Source organism: Mustela lutreola, chromosome 8 (assembly GCF_030435805.1).
Source record: "Mustela lutreola isolate mMusLut2 chromosome 8, mMusLut2.pri, whole genome shotgun sequence".
NCBI classification, from domain to species: Eukaryota; Metazoa; Chordata; class Mammalia; order Carnivora; family Mustelidae; genus Mustela; species Mustela lutreola.
Genome location: NC_081297.1, coordinates 70,944,420 through 70,964,435, shown reverse-complemented (window position 1 = coordinate 70,964,435; position 20,016 = coordinate 70,944,420). Strand labels below are relative to the sequence as shown.

Sequence of the window (20,016 nt, the reverse complement as noted above, 5' to 3'; positions counted from 1 at the left end):
TTTACCAGAATCTGCTCCCTCCCCTTAAGAGAGAATTCTACGTCTTCACCCAGTTCCCTGTGCCCAGCAATCCTGACCCAATGACTAGGATTTGGTCGTGTGCTTTCATTTGGCCAATTGAATATGAGTATATATTCAAGGACATGAGTATTCCTGATATAAACAGAAGCTTTCAAAAGCATCGCAAGTATTTGTCAGCCTCTTGCCCTTATTCCCTCTGCCATGAGAAGAGTGTACAGCAGACACGAGCCACTTCCATTCCAACTGCAACAACTTGAATAAAAAATTCTTTGAATTTCTGGAGTGGCTTTAGGGTTATAGAATTTTTTGGTGAAGGATTCTTTTTTTTTTTTACATAAGGAAAATGAGAACAAAATGCTAATGTATCACACAAGTATGTTTATTATTTAAATGTTCATAAGCTTTTATGATGTTCATATGTTCAAATGTTCATAAGATTTTATAAATGAAAACACTTCTAGAAAATGCTACACATTTTGTATTAATGATTGTAACTGGTTTAAGGCACATAGTGCAAAATACTTCATTTCTGATACAGAGATCCCTAAATGCTTATCTAACCACATTGGCACAAAATTGCTTTAGTACCTTATATGGTACGACATATGTTTGAGGAAAAAATGTTTGGGGAAAAAATAAATAATAATAGATGGGAAAAAACTTTGTGGGTGAAACTAGTTACTACTATTTACTGGCAAAAATCTATTAGTAGATTCATTTTTTGGTTTACAGAGTAAGTTGCCATAGAAAAATACTGTCTATGATTCATTTTAAATCACATTATTATAAAATATACAAATTATTCACCTGAAAAAATCTCTTACTACCTGAGAACTTGCCCATGAATAGTTAATTTTTTTTTTATGTTTTGGCTTAGAGAAACCTCAGATACAAAATAACTTGAGCATCTCTAATAAAAATTTTCCATATATAAACATAATTTTGTCTACCAAAAAAGGATTTTCAAAATTTCAAACATTCCCTTTACTTGATTAATAAAATACAGTACATAACTTTGAGAAAATAGATTTTTAAGAGTAAAATATACATATATGAGTTACAGAGACAGAATATAAACATTATAAAAACAATGTATTGCTCTTATAAGTACAATCAAATTAGAGGTAGGTGTTTTAAGTAAAATTCAACTATATCGTATCTTTTTCTGTGTTATATCTATAAATATTCATATTTAGTATTTAACCCAAGCATATATTTTTAACATAAAGTGTACTGCATTTTTAGGATGATTTTTTTTATTAGAAGCACCATAACCCACAATTTAAAATTGAAAGAAATATAAAACAGGTATCTATGCTGTATCAGTAGAAAGTATAATGGCTATGTACTCTTTTGATGTAACTATGGATTTGCTATTTACCTGCCAGATTCAATAATGTTTCTAGGTGTTTTAAATAAATTCATTTTCCTAATTTTTACTTGCTCCATTTTAACAAGTAGAATAAATATTCACTGTACAGTACAATACTGAGTAACGATTTATATGTGTGTTTATAGGCATAATGTAACTGTGATCCAGTGCAAGCTATTTGTTAACAACAACATTATTTTGGCATAATTCATTCAAATATCTCTGTATATTATACCATAAATTATTTTGTCCTTTTAAAAAGTTCCTAACTAGAGTCATATATCTGTTAAGTTTATTTTGAAGGCTTTGGAAAAAGTAAGCAGTGATTTGATTCCCTGATGAGCACCCTGAAAAAAAAAAAGCACAGCCATTTTGGAAATGGAAATCCCAGGAAGGGAGGAGTTCAGAAATGAGCACCAGTTATTTGTAGATATTCCAAAGAATATCTCCTCATACTTCCCACTTCTGAATGTTCATACGACTTGAATTGGGAGACCAGTAGTCATGTGAGGAACGCATTTCCCACAGAATCCTCCACATCTGCCGAAGACTTTGGTTCCATCCTGAAAATAGGAAGAGGCAGAAATACAGGAAAATTGGACAAAAGCTGGTATCTGTGTACATAGGCAGAAAAAGCAAATGCTTTAAATCATACAGCAGAAATCATTAGCCAAAGTTTCCTATAACAATTACATTTGAGGTCAAAGATCATACCACTTCAGGATTAGTTGAAATTGGTGGTCATGGGAATCAGATAATCTGAGATTCAGATTAACTACTGAATGATGATCATAAACCACATTATAATTTAGACAATTCATCTCAATCCACGTGTTTTTCCTCCAGGTGTATTTGCTTCAGTGAGGTTGTTAACCTCTCCCAATTTGCTGTCCGATATTTATATGATTTTATAGAAGATTCTCATAGGCTAAATAAGAAATATACAAACTTGCCCTTAACTGTATACAAGTCATATTCTCCCTTGTTAACCTCAAGCATCTCATGGACGCCTTAGAAACACCGCTTGAAGTATAGTTTGTGATAAAATGGGGGGAGAAAACTGGACTGAAAGCATTTGTAATTTGAATTGTAATTAGAAATTGTGATTAGAAAAGAACTAAGAAGGGAGTTTTCGTTTTTTTTGTGTGTGTGTTTGTTTTTGTTTTGTGGGTGGTTTTTTGTTTGTTTGTTTTGTTTTTTTAAGAAAAGCAAAGCTGTTCATTGAGGAATAAGTTGACAGAGACTGGTGAGAGGGGTGGGACAGAAATTCTCTCTTGATTCCTTTCCATCCTTGGTCCAAAAGTCAAAGGACTGAAGACAGTTTGATAGGATGAAGCAAAACCAGTCTGAGCTCCTATATGAGCTTCTGAAGAAAGTAAGGGGTTTTTTTTTGCTGTTGTTTGTTTGTTTGTTTTGGGGTGGTTGTTTTGTTTTTAGTCTAAAGAGGGCAGGCAGAGAAGGAAACTCAGTTCCTAGAACATTTTGGGATAAAGAGTATTTGAGATTAGGGACTTTTGAAGTTGCCTTTTCTTTCAGAAATTTTTCTTAGCTCTCAAGAATCTAAATAAAGACAGAAGAAGGGAATGGCAGCAAAAATTCCCCTTTATGTACATTGCTATTCCCAGATTGCTTAAGTAAAAACCTAATCTTGGTTAAATGTCCTGGCAAATGCAAAGAAGCTTGCATTTCCGTATGTAAACCTGGATTCCACCAGTCATAGCTTCATACGAGGCCACAAGTTTCAGGAAATACTTTCACGTGCAATATTTTTGATCAAGGTAGACATTCTCAGTAGATTAAATAATTAATTAACCTTTAGAATGGAACTTAAATAGAAGTAAAAGGAGATTATACTAATTATTCATATCTACTGGTGACCTCTTTACAATTAACCAAAAAATATAGAAAAGCTGGATAAATAAGGTAAAAATATTTCTCTTTTACACAGAGACCTGCTCAGAATATACTTTAATTAACTTATTCCTATTCTTCTACCAAAAGGGATTAGACCTAATATGCCAAGAGTTTAAAAATAGCTGTTTGCTCTAAAAGCTGACTTCTTACCCAAATGAGAGAAATAATAAAATTTGTAAATGCTTCATTAATTAAAACTTGGTTTTGTAGTCTTCAGAAATAGAATGTTTTAGTCTATGAATATCAGAAAATTGAATTTCATTACAAATAATATTGATACAAGTATTTAAAAAAAAGTCACTTTTATCCCAAGAAAGAAAGACCATAAAACAGAAGGGGCAGGGACCATGGATGATACTGATTGATGAGCAACATAGGTGAGAACACTCAGAAAGTAGATCCTGATTTACTAGAGATAGAATCAAGCTATCTGAGACATGGTCCCTGTGAGTAACAGGAGCCGTCTCAGGAGACATGTGTGCAAGTACCCTATACTAACAAAATTACATGTGTCCTACATGTAAAAGCCCAGTACGATGTTATCTGCATAAAGGCAGAGGAAAATATTCATACAACCATAAAACTAGTCCTGATTTTTATAGAAACTATGAAGAATATATGCCAAATAAAAATGGCCACCCCCATCACTCAATCAAGGCAGTGAGATAAATAAACCAAAAACCCACTCCTCACTTTGAGACAGTAAAACTAACAAATCTTTAATAATTAAAATACAGCTAACAGCACCACCTCTTCTTGAAATACATGCATTTCAAGTCATTAGCTCTAAACTTGAGCTACATAGAATCTATATGCCCTAGTATTTAATATTTCTGGTTCAAATATTGGTAACCTATACATGAAGTTTATATGCAAATAAGGCCACATATATACATTAATCAAAATGACCCTGGTTTCATGATTTCAAAGATTACTATTATGCCCCATTATATGTAATATGCCTCATCTATGCAATAACTCATTAGGCATTAACTTTATAACTCTAAAGTTAAGATAAGGGACCTTTAATTCTAGTTCACAGCACAGAAGTATTTCAAACAAGCATGTTGGTCCAGCAGGACTTACTTGTGATCTGTGTATGATGACAGAGGCATAACTCCCCTGAGCAAGCCACTTTGCTGTGCTAGATATCTTCATTCCAGTTCCTGCCAAGTTAATGCTGAACTGTCCCTAGATTATAAACAAAACAAGACAGATGAAATTCATAAAATATTTAAGAATGCTCAAAAGAAACACCTGAATTTGAATTATATAAGAAAGGTCTGGGGTGCCTGGGTCGGGTCAGGTCATGATCTCAGGGTCCTGGGATCAAGCCCTACATTGGGCTCTGTGCTCAGCGGGGAGCCTGCATCCCTCTCTCTCTCTCTGCCTGCTTCTCTGCCTGCTTGTTATCTCTGTCAAATAAATAAATAAAATCTTAAAAAAAAAAAAGGTCCCAAATTGGTTTTTAAGTGTCTTCCTTTAAAAAATGAAAAAAAAATTTTTTTTTTTTGAGAGAGGGAGAGAGAGTGAGCACAGAGAGGGGCAGAGGGAGAGGGAGAGAGAATCTTATGCAGGTTCCATGCCCAGGGCAGAGCAGGAGGAAGGGCTCAGTCTCCTGACCCTGAGATCACGACCTGTACCAAAATCAAGAGTCAGATGCTTAGCTGACTGAGCCACCAGGTGCCCAAAATGAAAGAATACTAATGTAACTTTACTCTAAAGGAAGTGGACCAGCTAATGTTTTTTTTTTAATTTATTACAAATATGTCTTCTCAATATGAGATACCTGAATCAATATCATATAATGTGATTTGTGTAAAAATAAATCCGTCTAACCCTAGGACTCTAGGCTTGACTGGCTACAGTTAGTGTTCCTAGAGCAGTAGGCAAGTCTTAACAGAAGTGGTGCTCATAGGTACTAGTACCAAACTTAACATTTCTCCAATTTCTATTTTTGACCCCTTCTTGTTCACTTCCCTGATAATAATTCCCCTGTTTAATGTATTTTCTAGAGTCTCCTGTCAATGTGCCATAAAGATATTACTTCTTAACCCCACACACAAAACTACGGAATGTATCATTTATTGTCCCAGCTATTGCATTCTTTTTAAAGTACACAGAAGTGTATATGGGATGTGTGATACCACGTGATTTACACACAGTATGTGAGCCCCCTAGTGGCTTTATGATCTAATTCTTTTTAAGACACAAGAATCACTTTCATGTCAAAATATTTCAGACTATCTCTGTTAAAAATTAAGCTTTAAATGTCTGTTAATTGAGAAAATGTGTGACTAAAATAGGTAAAATTCTGACACATTTATATGATCTTGCAGTACAGAATTACACACTGAAAAAATAATTAACAAATGCTAATTAAGCCTATTGCCAATGTTCAAACATACATAGATTCAGAGTGATAATCTTGGATCACATAACTACATCCCATAGCCTAAGCTTCATGAATCTTGAGGAATACTGTGATAAAATATAAGGGATTACATTATATTATGTGAAAGAAAATATTACCTAGTCATGAAAGCAAAAGTGAAATAGATTTCAAATATATATATAGTAAATTTTACTATTGTTAAAACAATTATATATTGACTTAGTTTAATGCTAAGAAATCCAAGTTATTTCTTAACTAAAATAAAAATAAATTCAAATCCACTTATAGTACAATTTTAATATATGAAGAATTTTCCCTGCAAGAGAAATAATGTTTAGATAAATTCCAAATAAAAATTTCTTATTATATACATCATTTAATTATAAATTTAGAATATACCTAGATGTTTCATTGCTATATTTTCAAAGTCCAGAATAGGGCTTGGGTACTCAGTATTTTTGAATGAATTAAGTACAGCATTACAAATATTAAATTTTCATATTACATACACATAAATACACAAATACACATCTAAACCTTTCATACATCGTGATAATGAATAACATTAACACTAGAAACAATGGTATTTTGTATTGGTAAATACTTGAAAAATAATTTTAACTACTTCTCTAATACTTGATTAACAACCTGATACCAGTTTTGCGTTGAATATCTTCATCGATGGGATTTTGATAGGGATTGCATTAAACGTGTAGATTGCTTTAGGTAGCATAGACATTTTCACAATATTTGTTCTTCCAATCCACGAGCATGGAACATTTTGCCATTTCTTTGTGTCTTCCTCCATTTGTTTCATGAGGACTTTATAGTTTGCTGAGTATACATGATTTGCCTCTTTGGTTATGTTTATTCTTAAGTATCTTATGGTTTTGGATGCAATTGTAATGTAAGGTAATTCTAATAAGAATTCCACTGGGAATTTTTGTAACTCTAGAGAACTGATTTTAAAATTTATATTAAAAGACAAAGAAATTAAAATAGTTGAAACTATTTTTAAAAAGAAAAAACTTGTAGGACTCACACTACCTTAATTTAGTGCTTATTAAAAAGCTATCATAACCAAGACACTGCTGTGAGAGGGAGGTAGATCAATGGAACAGAACAGTTCAGAAATAAACCTATATTAATAAGTCCACTTGGTTTTTGACAAAGGTAGAAAGTTAATTAAATGGAGAAACTACAGTTTTTTCAACAAATGGTTTTTAGACAATTGGATATCTACATATAAAAACCATCAGACTTCACATGAAATTAATTCAAAATCAATCATAGGTCTATAAAACTATACATATTTTCAAAGGAAACATAGGAGAAAATCTTTGTAACTTGGAATTAGTCAAAGAGTTCTTCAGTATGAAACTAATTGCACAAGCCATATAGGAAAAAAATAATATATTATGTGTCATTAAAACTTAAGATTTTTGCTGTGTGAAAGATACTTAAAAGAAAGATACAGTTCATACCAGTAAAAAAAAAATTTGCAGATGTCATATATAACAAAAGACTTGTATCCAGAATATGTAAAGAACTCTTAAAATTAAATAGTAGGAAATGAACAATCCAATACTTAAAATGAGCAACAGACTCTAAAATACACTTCATCAAAATGGATATGCAGATGACCAATAAGCACATGAAATATATTTAACATCTTTAACCATTAGGGAAATGCAAATTAAAGCCACAGTAAAATTTCACAGAACATGGGGAGGGGAGAGAAAACTTGACAATCCTAAGTGCTAACAGGAAAGCAAAGACTGGAACTTAAATATTCACTGGTGGGAATACAAAGCCACTAGAACTTACATATCTTCACTCTATAAAATGTTTTGGTAGTTTCTTATAAGTTAAACATATATGTGACCCTATAATCCCATTCATAGCATATTTATCCCAGAAAAATTAAAATGTATGTTCACATGAATACCTATACACAAATGTGCATATCAGGTCTGTTCATAAACTCCCAAACTTTAATCAACCCATATCTTCCAAAGAGTGAATGGACAAACTATAGGACAACTGTACAACATCTGTATGATGGAGTAATTTTCTCAGCAATAAAAAAGGAACAAATTGCTAACATCTGAAGCAACACAGATGAATGAATCTCAAAGGTGTTATGTTGAGTGAAGAAAGCCAATCTTCAAAGGTTATATACTGCATGATTCCATTTATATGACATTTCAGAAAAGACAAAACTATAGCACAGAGAAGATCTTGATCAGTGTTTACCAGGAGGTAGGTCCAAAGGAGAAACTGACTCCATGAATGGCATATGAGGGAACTGTCCTATATGCTAATTATGATGTTGATAAAATGAATCTGTACAGGAGAAAAGCAAGATGGTGAAGGAGTAGGAGACCTAAATATCATCAGGTCCCAGGAGTTCTGCTGGATAGTTGTCAAACCATTCTAAACAGCTACAAACTCAACAAAAGAGAGAAGAGAAGAAGAGCAGCAATTCTACAAACAGAAAATTGACTACTTTCTGGAAGGTAGGGCATGCCAAGAAGTGAATCCAAAGCAACATTTGGGAAGATAGACCGTGGGGGGAGTGGCCAGCTCCTGACAAGTGAGAAAGCAGTGGAGCACAAAATCATAACTTTTAGAAGTTGGCTTCCCTAAGGGACCTCTCTCCAAAGGCTAAGTGGGTGGTGGAGCTCTCACGGGGACAGTGTGGTTTCAGGATCTGCAGGGTCACAAAAAGACCAAGGGTGTCTGAGTGTGGCTGAGCTCCTAGGTTTTGGAGCAGGGAAGCCAGCTGCAGAGATGGAGCAGAGGGCTTTTAGGTTGGGGTAAAATTAAACTGTGATCCAAGTCACAGTCGGGCCACTGCTCTTTGGGCAGGAACCCAACAAGCAGCAGATCTGGGGAGACTCACTTTTCTCCTCTGGAAGGAGCAGTGCGGGAGCACACTGCAGGAATCAACTGAGTTTGGAGACTACAAATGGGGCTGGGCAGCAGAGATAGAAACATTCAGTCACAGGCCAGGTGAGCTTGGAGTTTGGCTGGAGACCAGGGAGATGGGAGGGATTGATTGCTTCTCTCTGAGGGTGCACTAAGGAGTGGGGTCCCCCAAGCTCTTGGCTTCTATGGACCAGAGAGTGGGAGGCCTCCATTTTCATTCCCGTCCTCCAAAACTACAGAAAGCATTCAGGGAACAAAAGTTCTGGAAACCAAAACCAAGCAGATTACATAGCCCGGCCCCTGCAAGGGTAGTATAGTTCTGCCTCAAGCAAAGACATTTGAGAATCACTGCGGGGGAGGAGCCCAGACCCCTCCAGAAGATCAGCAAGACCATTCAGCCAAGACCAAGTTCACCAATCAATGAGAACTGCAGAATTCTAGACTTAGAGGAAAGCAACACATAGAACTCATGGCTTCTTTCCATGATCCTTAGTTTTTTAAAGTTAAATTTTTTAAATTTTATTTTTTTATTCTATTTTTAAAAAATTTTCTTCTCCTACTTTAACTTTTTTTGATTATTTTATCTTATCAATACCTTTTAAAAAATCTCTTTAAGTTTTCATTGTTATGGTCATATTTTATCCCTTCATTGTATTTAACCTTATTTTTTTGTATACATATAGGCTTTTTTTTCTTTAAAATTTTGGGATACAGTTTCTTCTAATAGATCAAATTATGCTCTAAATCTATCACATGCCTTTGTTCTCATATTCAGCCTGATCACATTCTTTCCTTTTTTTAACCACCTTATCAATTCCTTTTTTAGAATATTTTTTAATTTTTATTACAGTCATATTTCATCCCTTCATTGTGTTTACCCTTATTCTTGTATATTTATATAAGTTTTTCTTTCTTTAAAATTTTGGGAGGTAGTTTTTTCTAACAGAACAAAATATACCCAAAACCAAGTGTGTGGCTCTGTTCTATTAACCAGCCTAATATAAATATAAATATATATATATATATATATATATATATATATTTTTTCTTCCCCCTTATTCTCCCCCTAGTTTAGGGTCTCTTCTGATTTGGTTAGTATATATTTTTCTGGGGTCACTGCTACCTTTTTAGTATTTTGCTCTCTCATTCATCTATTCTTATTTGGATAAAATGGAAAGATGGAAATCTCACCAAAAAAAAAAAAAAAAAAGAAAGAAAAAGAAAAAGAGGCAGTAGCAACAGCTGAGGACCATATCAATATGGATATTATAAATATCTTAGAACTAGAGTTCAGAATGACGATTATCAAGGTGCTAGCTGGGCTCAAAAAAACCCATGAAAGATATTAGAGAATCCCTTTCTGGAGAAACAAAAGAACTAAAATCTAACCAAGCTGAAATTAGAAAAGCTATTAATGAGGTGTAATAAAAAATGGAGGCTCTTACTGCTAGGATAAATGAGGGAGAAGAGAGAATTAGTGATATAGAAGACCAAATGATGGAGAATAAAGAAGCTGAACAAAAGAGAGACAAGCAACTACTAGACCACAAGAGAAGAATTTGAGAGATAAGTGATACCATAAGACAAAACAATATTAGACTAATTGGGACTGCAGAAGAAGAAAAAGAGAAAGGGGCAGAAGGTATGTTGGAGCAAATTATTGTAGAGAATTTCCCCAATTTGGCAAAGGGAACAAGCATCAAAATCCAGGAGGCACAGATAATTCACCTCAAAATCAATAAAAATAGGTATACACCCCATGATCTAATAGTAAAACTTACAAGTCTCAGTGACAAAGAGAAAATTTTGAAAGCAGCTTGGGACAAGAGGTCTGTAACATAAAATGGTAGAAATATTAGATTGCCAGGAGACCTATCAACAGAGACGTGGTAGGCCAGAAAGGACTGGCATGATATATTCAGAGCATTAAAGAAGAATAATATGCAACCAAGAATACTATATCCACCTAGGTTGTCACTGGAAATAGGAGAGATAAAATGTTTCCAGGACAAACAAAAACTAAAAGAATTTGCAAACACAAAACTAGCCCTACAGGAAATATTGAAAGGGGGCCTGTAGGCAAAGAGAGAGCCTAAAAGTAGTAGAACAGAAAGGAACAGAGACAATATATAGTAACAGTCACCTGACAGGCAATACAATGGTACTAAATTCATATCTCTCAATAGTTACCCTCAATGTAAATGGGCTAAATGCCCCAATCAAAAGACACAGGTTATCAGAATGGATAAAAAACAAACAAACAAACAAACAACAACAACAACAACAACAAAATCAATATGCAGTCTACAAGAAACTCATTTTAGACCCAAAGCCACATCCAGATTGAAAGTGAGGGGTTGGAAAACAATATAGCATGTTAATGGACATCAAAAGAAAGCTGGGGTGGCAATCCTCATATCAGATAAATTAGATTTTAAGCCAAAAATATAATAAGAGATGAGGAAGGGCACTATATCATACTCAAAGGGGCCATCCAACAAGATTTAACAATTTTAAATATCTATACCCCTAACACAGCAACAGCCAACTATATAAACCAATTAATAACTAAATCAAAGAAACACATCGACAATAATACAACAATAGTAGGGGACTTTAGCATCCTTCATCCAAGCAAAACATCCAAGATCATCCAAGCACAACACCAACAAGGAAATAAAGGCTTTAAATGACACACTGGACCAGATGGACAACACAGATATGTTCAGAACATTCCATCCCAAAGCAACAGAATACACATTCTTCTCTAGTCCACATGGAACATTCTCTAGAATAGATCACATCCTGGGTCACAAATCAGGTCACAACCCGTACTGAAAGACTGGGATCATTCCCTGCATATTTTCAGGCCACAATGCTTTCAAACTAGAACTCAATCACAGAAGAAAGTTGGAAAGAACTCAAATACATGGAAGCTACAGAGCATTCTTCTAAGAAGGAAGTTCTTTTCAGTTCAATCAGAAAATTAAAGAAGAATTGAAAAAAATTCATGGAATCAAATTAAAATGAAAACAGAACTATTCAAAAACTTTGAGATGCAGCAAATGTGACCTGAGAGGAAAGTATATAGTGATACAAGCCTTTCTCAAGAAACAAGAAAGGTCTCAAGTACAAACTAACCCTACACCTAAAGGAGATGGAGAAAGGACAGCAAAGAAAGCCTAAACCCAGCAGGAGAAGAGAAATCACAAAAATCAGAGCAGAAGTCAATGAAATAGCAGAAAAAATCAACGAAACTAGGAGCTGGTTCTTTGAAAGAATTAATAAGAATGATAACCCCCTGGCCAGACTTAACAAAAAGAAAAGAAAAAGGTCCCAAATTAATAACAACATGAATGAAAGAGGAGAGATAACAACCAACACCAAAGAAATACAAACAATTATAAGAACACAGTATGAGCAACTATACGGCACCAACTTCAACAATCTGAAAGAAATGGATGCATTCTTAGAGACGTATAAACTACCACAACTGAACCAGAAGAGATAGAAAACCTGAACAGACTCATAACCAGAAAGGAGATTGAAGCAGTCATCAAAAATCTCCAAACAAACAAAAGCCCAGGGCCAGATGGCTTCCCAGGGGAATTCTACCAAACATTTAAAGAACTAATTCCTATTCTCCTGAAACTGTTCCAACAAATAGAAATGGAAGGAAAACTTCCAAACTCATTTTATGAGGCCAGCATCACCTTGATCCCAAAACCAGACAAAAACCCCATCAAAAAGAATTACAGACCAATATCCTTGATGAACACAGATGCAAAAATTCTCACCAAAATACTAGCCAATAGGATCCAACAGTACATTAAAAGGATGATTCAATGTGATGGGATACAATATGTATACAATCAATGTGATACAATATGTTAATAAAAGAAAGAACAAGAACCATATGATACTCTCAATACATGCTGAAAAAGCATTTGACAAAGTACAGGATCCTTTCTTGATCAAAACTCTTCACAGTGGAGGGATAGAGGGTACACACCTTAATATCACCAAAGCCATCTATGAAAAACCCACAATGAATATCATTCTCAAGGGGGAAAATCTGAGATCTTTTCCCCTAAAGTCAAGAACACTGCAGAGATGTGCACTATCACCACTGCTATTCAACATAGTACTAGAAGCCCTAGCCTCAGCAATCAGACAACAAAAAGAAATAAAAGGCATCCAAATTGGCAAAGAAGTCATCAAACTCTCACTCCTTGCAGGTGATATGATACTTTATGTGGAAAACCCAAAAGACTCCACTCCAAATCTGCTAGAACTTGTACAGGAATTCAGTAAAGTGTCAGGTTATAAAATCAAGGCCTAGAAATCAGTTGCATTTCAATATAACAACAGCAAGACAGAAGAAAGAGAAATTAAGGAGTCAATCCCATTTACAATTGCACCCAAAACCATAAGATACCTAGGAATAAACCTAACCAAAGAGAGAAATCATCTGTACTCAGAAAACTATAAAGTACTCATGAAAGAAATGGAGGAAGACACAAAGAAACGGGAAATGTTCCATGCTCATGGATTGGAAGAATAAATATTGTGAAAATGTCTATGCTACCTAAAGCAATCTACACGTTTAATGCAATCCCTATCAATATCCCATCAATTTTTTTCAAAGAAATGGAACAAGTAATTTTAAAATTTATATGGAACCAGAAGAAACCTCAAATAGCCAGAGCAATGTTGAAAAAGAAAACCAAAGTTGGTGGCATCCCAATTCCGGACTTCAAGCTCTATTACAAAGCTGTCATCATCAAGACAGTATGGTACTGGCACAAAAACAGGCACATAGATCAATGGAACAGAACAGAGAGCCCAGAAATGCACCCTCAACATTACAGTCAACGAATCTTTGACAAAGCAGGAAATAATGTCCAATGGAAAAAAAGACAGTCTCTTGAACAAATGGTGTTGGGAAAATTGGACAGCCACATGCAGAAAAATGAAACTGGACCATTTCCTTACACTTCACACAAAAACAGACTCCAAATGAGTGAAAGACCTCAGTGTGAGAAAGGAATCCATCCAAATCCTTGAGGAGAACACAGGCAGCAACCTCTTCAACCTCAGCCGCAGCAACTTCTTCCTAGGAACAACGCCAAAGGCAAGGGAAGCAAGGGCAACAATGAACTACTGGGACTTCAACAAGATCAAAAGTTTTTGCACAGCAAAGGAAACAGTCAACAAAACCAAAAGACAACTGACAGAATGGGAGAGAATATTTGCAAATGACATATCAGATAAAGGGCTAGTATTCAAAATCCATAAAGAACTTATCAAACTCAACACCCAAACAAACGATCAACACCCAAACTCAACACCCAAACAAATGATCCAATCAAGAAATGGGCAGATGACATGAACAGACATTTCTGCAAAGAAGACATCCAGATGGCCAACAGATACATGAGAAAGTGCTCCACATCACTTGGCATCAGGAAAGTACAAATCAAAACCACAGTGAGATTATCAACTCACACTAGTCAGAATGGTTAAAGTTAATAAGTCAGGAAACAGAGGCTGGTGAGGATGCGAAGAAAGGGGAACCCTCCTACACTGTTGGTAGGAATGCAAGCTGGTACAGTCACTCTGGAAAACAGCATGGAGTTGCCTCAAAAAGTTGAAAATAGAGCTACCCTACAACCCAGCAATTGTACTACTGGGTATTTACCCTAAAGGTACAAATGTAGTGATCCAAAGGGTCACTTGTAACTGCATGTTTATAGCAGCAATGTCCACAATAGCCATATATGAAATAACCTAGATGTCCATCAACAGGTGAATGGATAAAGAAGATATGGTGTGTGTGTGTGTATAATTGAATACTGTGCAGCCATCAAAAATTAAATCTTGCTATTTGCAACAACATGGGTATAACTAGAGGGTATTACACTGAGCAAATAAAGTCAATCAGAGAAAGACAATTATCATATGATCTCTCTGATATGAGGAATTTGAGAGGCAGTGTGGGGGGTTATAGGGATTAGGGAAGGGAAAAAAATGAAACAAGATGGAATTGCAGGGAGACAAACCATAAAAGACTCTTAACCTCATGAAACAAATTGATGGTTGCTTGGTGGTGGGGGGAGGGTTAGGGATAGCGTTGGTAGGTTACAGACATTGGGGAGGGTATGTGCTATGGTGAGTGTGATGAAATGTGTATGCCTAATGATTCACAGACCTATTAACATGGAACAAATAATACATTATATGTTATAAAAAAGAAGAAAAACTGGAATTCCACACAAAAAATTACATATTAAAAAAATTAAAAATAAAAAAATTATCTGTACATATGTTAAAACTGCGTACTAAAAAGGGAAATTTTTTCTGTATGTTACAAAAAATTTTTTAAATGTGAATGGGTGTAACATTTTATTTAAAGAATAAATTTTTCAATTCCCTTGCAAATAAAACCCAACAACATGTTATATGTAAGGGACACACTTAAAGTGATTCATAAAGGCTAAAATTAAAAGGATAAGCAAGAAAATACTCAAGGAAAATGAACATAAACAAAGAATAGGGGCAGCAATCCTAAGAGACAAAGTAGAATTCAAGCCTTAAATCAGGAAAACATGACGAATCAGTACTAGAAACCATAATTTACAATGAAGAAATAACATGTAAACATTATGAATTGAATAACAGCAACTTTTATGAAGCAAAACCACAGGAGATGCAAGTAGACATAGGCAGAAACCCCCAATAGGAATTTTTAATACACTACTTTTAGTAACAAGACAGATCAAGCAGGGAAAAATAAGGAGAGGGATCATCTAAACAATATAATAAAAAAGGTAAACCTTATGGATATATATCAAACTCTACATTCTTATAGTAAGAAAATATATGTTCAAAACATTTAACTGGCTCTGAATATTCAAAATAATGCTGGCCATGATCTATTGACATTGGCTGAAGGTGGTTATTTCTCTTGCTCTTATGTGATCAGTTTTAATCACAAAACGGCTGAAGAGATACATGATATGTTTTATTGTCAAATTTTTGTGGCTCTTTGAAAAGTACCAAACATTTTACTTTACTTCACTTTTGATGTATGTATTCTAAAGTCACATCACACTCCTTAACTTCATCTTATATTGCAATGTGGCAAAGTTTATTTTCCCTAAGGAGTGCCATATGTATCCATTCTCTTTTTAGCATTCATGTCCCAAAGTGCCCTGTCATATGCAATCACAGAGGATGTGGTCTTGACGAATCCCAAACAAAATAAGTTCTTTCTGTGACATCAAACATCTGGAGAGTATTCATGCAGATGTTGTATAACTTAACACAGGATCTGGTTTATATATTTGACGGAACATCTCTAAGAATACTAGACATTCTGTATTTTTGGTAACAGAAACCTCAGTCACTTGAATAGAGAATGAATATAGATGGGCAAAGTTCCTGTTGATAATACATACTTATCTATGCCCAATAACATCTAACTTGGGAAATAAAACTCTGCATTCCAGATATCTGGAGAGCTATGTGAGGGAGGCATCTCACCTTGATCAGTAGAGAGGAATATTTTATTACTGTACTGGTTCTTTCTGTGACTTTCTCAAGGATCTTAGGTAGGTTATTAACATATAATGTCTGTTTCTCCTAAGTAAAAAGTGGAGTTACCTAGTTTATATCTTTCACAAGATATTATAGGGAGGAAAAGGGGTTACATTGAAACTGGATAAAAGGATTTAGAAATTAATGGAAATAGCTCTCTTACCTTTTAAAACCCCAATTGTGCTAATACTTCTTATTCCAATTCCACACTCATCAAGAAATATTCTATTTATAGTAATTAATTTTTTATTATTTCCCCTTAGTAAAGTTAAACAAGATAAGTTTTGACTCCACTTGACAGGTATATGATTTACTTGAATATCAGCTCTCTTGTGAATTTTGTTGAGGTCTCACTGACAAGACCTTACTCAATTCAACATGTAATAAAAAGGACTGGATTCCCAGAACTTCACAACCTTTCCAAAGTAATGGCATCTCTGAGACCCTGTATCAGACTTTCACAACTCTAAGTGGCATTCTCAGTTTACTTCTCTCTAATCACATCAAGTATTTGATGAGAAGGCACAGGTTACAGGAAGGATGGGTTGCTGGACAAAGTTGATCAGTCTTGACATGGGTTGATCACTAAAGAATGAATACTCCCTATTTAATCTCTACTAAATCTCTATTTAAATGGAAGTGTTATTTTAAAAAATCCAAACCTGAGTAAAAATTTTGCTGAGAGGGACACATGGGTGGCTCAGTTAAACATTGAACTCCTGATTTTGGCTCAGGGCATGATCTTGGGTTGGTTGTACAATCAAGCCCCAAGTCTGGCTCTCAACATAGCAGGGAGTCAGCTTCTCTCCTTGTCTACCTTTCCCCTTCTTGTGCATGCTACTCTCTCTCTTTCTCTCTCTCTCAATCTCTCAATAAATAAATCTTTTAAAAAAATTTGCTGAGAATGTTAAAAATTTTAGATTTCACATCCTTGATTTTAGAAGAGATGTCTGAAGAGACAATATTTAAGACTTCAGAGTTGATCAAGATAAGGACAGTCCTAAGAACATAATTGAATAAAAGATGTGGGTCAGAGAGTCACACTCTGGGAAGCAGACAAATCATCTGACAGACCAATATGAGTGAGGTGGGAAAGGGGAAGAATGGACAGAGATAGAGCTAACCAGCTTCAAAGAGCAAATGATAACTTAAGACTTCCCTGCCGATTTACCTTTAAAATATAGCCAAGAGAGGAAACATTTCTGTTTGGCAACTTGAGGACCTCTATGGTCTCACTCTCCAGCAAAACAACCATAACTGGTAAAAATTATAAAATATAACAACTATTTAAGGTCTCTGAAAAAATATCCCAAGGTTATACAACAAATGGAAAACATTAATTCACAAAAATCTGTATCTAGGTAAAAAGAGTGTCTGTGGCATTTGAACCATGACCTGCCCTCTCCTCCTACCTCAGTAAGATGACAGTTTTACTCTTGATGGGAACACAAGATTCTATTTCCCTAGCTCCCTACTAGGGTTAGGTTTTCTCTTGGGAGGGAAAAACCCCCAGCAATCCTCATCTCACCCAGTTTACAGAAGCTCTATTACAAGCAAGAATGGCTGGGGCTCTGCCACTCGGTCCCTACTCATAGAACAGAAGATCTGCCCCAGGCATGGTAAGCTAAGAATGCAAGACTCAAATCATCCCCGTTCAAAATCACTGCTAAGGCAGAGGTTCTATGCAGAGAAGGGCAAGCCAAGAAGACCAGGGCCTACTGCTATGACTCAACATCCTGCTTAAAAAGTGGTAATGTTACTCTGAGAATTTGGCCCTATCCCTAGATCCACAGAATTGGTGTAATGTTTCTTCCTTAGAAGAGAGTCAAGATGTAAGGACAAAAATACCATAGCCTTTTCTAAGAGGTATGAGCTTATTTGAGAAAGAACATGGGAAAATTTCAAGCCTATAGATGTTATTGAAAATGAGATTTTAATGGTGTGCAGCTAAGAGGAAAGTGGTGACAACTCAATGAGAGCAAAAAACAAAATGGTAGATAAAACTGAATTTAACAGAGAGAATCAAGGAAAGAAACAGCTAAGAATGGCTCCTTTTGAGGTCTTACCTGACCTCAAAGAACCTGCAATACCACCCTGGCCAAAAGGCTCAAATTTAGTTGAATCAGACCATGGAGTAATTTACTCCTCCATGATGTTATTGAAAGAATAGAACAATCATCTAGCAATTAGGTGAAACTAAGAGCTGAACATGGTATCAGTAGATTCAGACCAACTTAAAAACTTAATGGGGAGTTGGGAAAGAGACAGAGATTCCAGCTAAAAACACCATCATTCCAGGAGGATCAGAGTGACTGTGTACATATCCAAGGCTATGCCCTCCAAGGAGTGATATCAAAGACTACACAGGGAAAACAGATGTCACTGAAATAGTCCAGCCAAGGAACTAAGCAAATAAATAAGCAAGCAAGAAACAAGACTTTGGAGGGAGGAGCTGAGATTTAGTGTCCATAGCTACTAAAATACATGATCTAAAATTCCCAGTTTTCAACAAAAAACTGAGATATGCAAAGAAACTGGAAAGGATGACTCAGATTTAGGGGGAAAAGGCATTAGAAACTGCCTGTGAGAGGTTTCAGATGTCTGGCTGAGCAGATAAAGACTTCAAAGCAGCTATTATAAATATGTTCAAAGAACTAAAGAAAACCATCTTTTAAAGAAAGGTATGATAATAATGTCTCATCAAATAGAAAACGTCAATATAGAGATAGCAGTTACATTTAGAAAAAGAAGAAAAGGACAATTTCAGAGCTGAAATGTACAATAACCAAAAAGACAAACGTCAGTAGAGGGGCTCAAACAGTAGATTGGAGCAGGCAGAAGAAAGAATTGAACAGATATCAATAATGAAGATGCAATCTGAAGAACAGAGAGAAAAAAGAAGAAAAATGAACGGAGCCTCAGATAAACAGAGAATTTAGGTGCAACCACTAAATGCACCAATGTATGCATAATGGGAATACCAGAAGGAAAGGAGAAAGGAGTAAAGGATATGTTTAAATAAATAATACCTGAAAAATTTCCAAATTTGGTGAAATACATTAATCTACACTTCTAAGAAACTCAATAGATTTTAAGTTTGGCAGATACACAGAGATCCACATCCAAATATGTGATACTAAAGATAATGAAAGTCAAAGACAAAGAAAATCTGTACGTATCAAGAGATAAATGACATAAGAACCCCAATAAGATAAATAGCTACCTTCCATGTTTTTATCTAAAATCCAGAAGACAACGGAGTGATATATTTAAAGCACTGAAAAATGAAAACTGTAAGTTGAGAATTTTATAACAAGCAAATCGATTTTTCAAGATAAAGGCATTTCCAAATAAACAAAACAGAGAAGATTTGTTTATTAATGGTCCCGTTTTACAAGATACGTTAAAGGAAGCTCTTCAAGCTGAAATCAAGTAATACCAATGGGTCAACCAGGAAATTAAAGAAAGATTGAAAAAATTCATGGAAACAAATGAAAATGAAAACATAACTTTTCAAAATCTTTGGGACACAGCAAAGATGGTCCTGAGAGGAGCGTACATAACAATACAAGCCTTTTTCATGAAATCAAGTAATACTAGACATTAATACAAAACTACCAAATAGTATTTATAAAGGTAATTTTGTAGATAATTATAAAAGATGCTGTAGTTGCACATTTCTTTTCCTTTCTTTCCATAACTTATTTTAAAACAATTGTATAAGCCAATGAGTAAATGATTATATTAATGAACTGTAATGTTTATAAATGTAATATATTTGATA

At 34.9% G+C, this 20,016-nt stretch overlaps 1 protein-coding gene across 1 annotated transcript in view; it reads right to left on the bottom strand.

The window, feature by feature from the left end:
* Positions 1 to 384: 384 nt before the first annotated feature.
* Positions 385 to 20,016, bottom strand: part of ADAMTS20 (ADAM metallopeptidase with thrombospondin type 1 motif 20) — a 192,812-nt gene continuing 173,180 nt past the window's right edge. Inside the window, exons 38-39 of the mRNA XM_059185607.1 lie at positions 4,394 to 4,498; positions 385 to 1,956 (exon numbers count right to left, since the gene is read on the bottom strand). Of these exons, the coding sequence (XP_059041590.1) occupies positions 1,867 to 1,956; positions 4,394 to 4,498 (195 nt within the window). The 3' untranslated portion in view covers positions 385 to 1,866. The remainder of the gene's footprint in view (positions 1,957 to 4,393; positions 4,499 to 20,016) is intronic.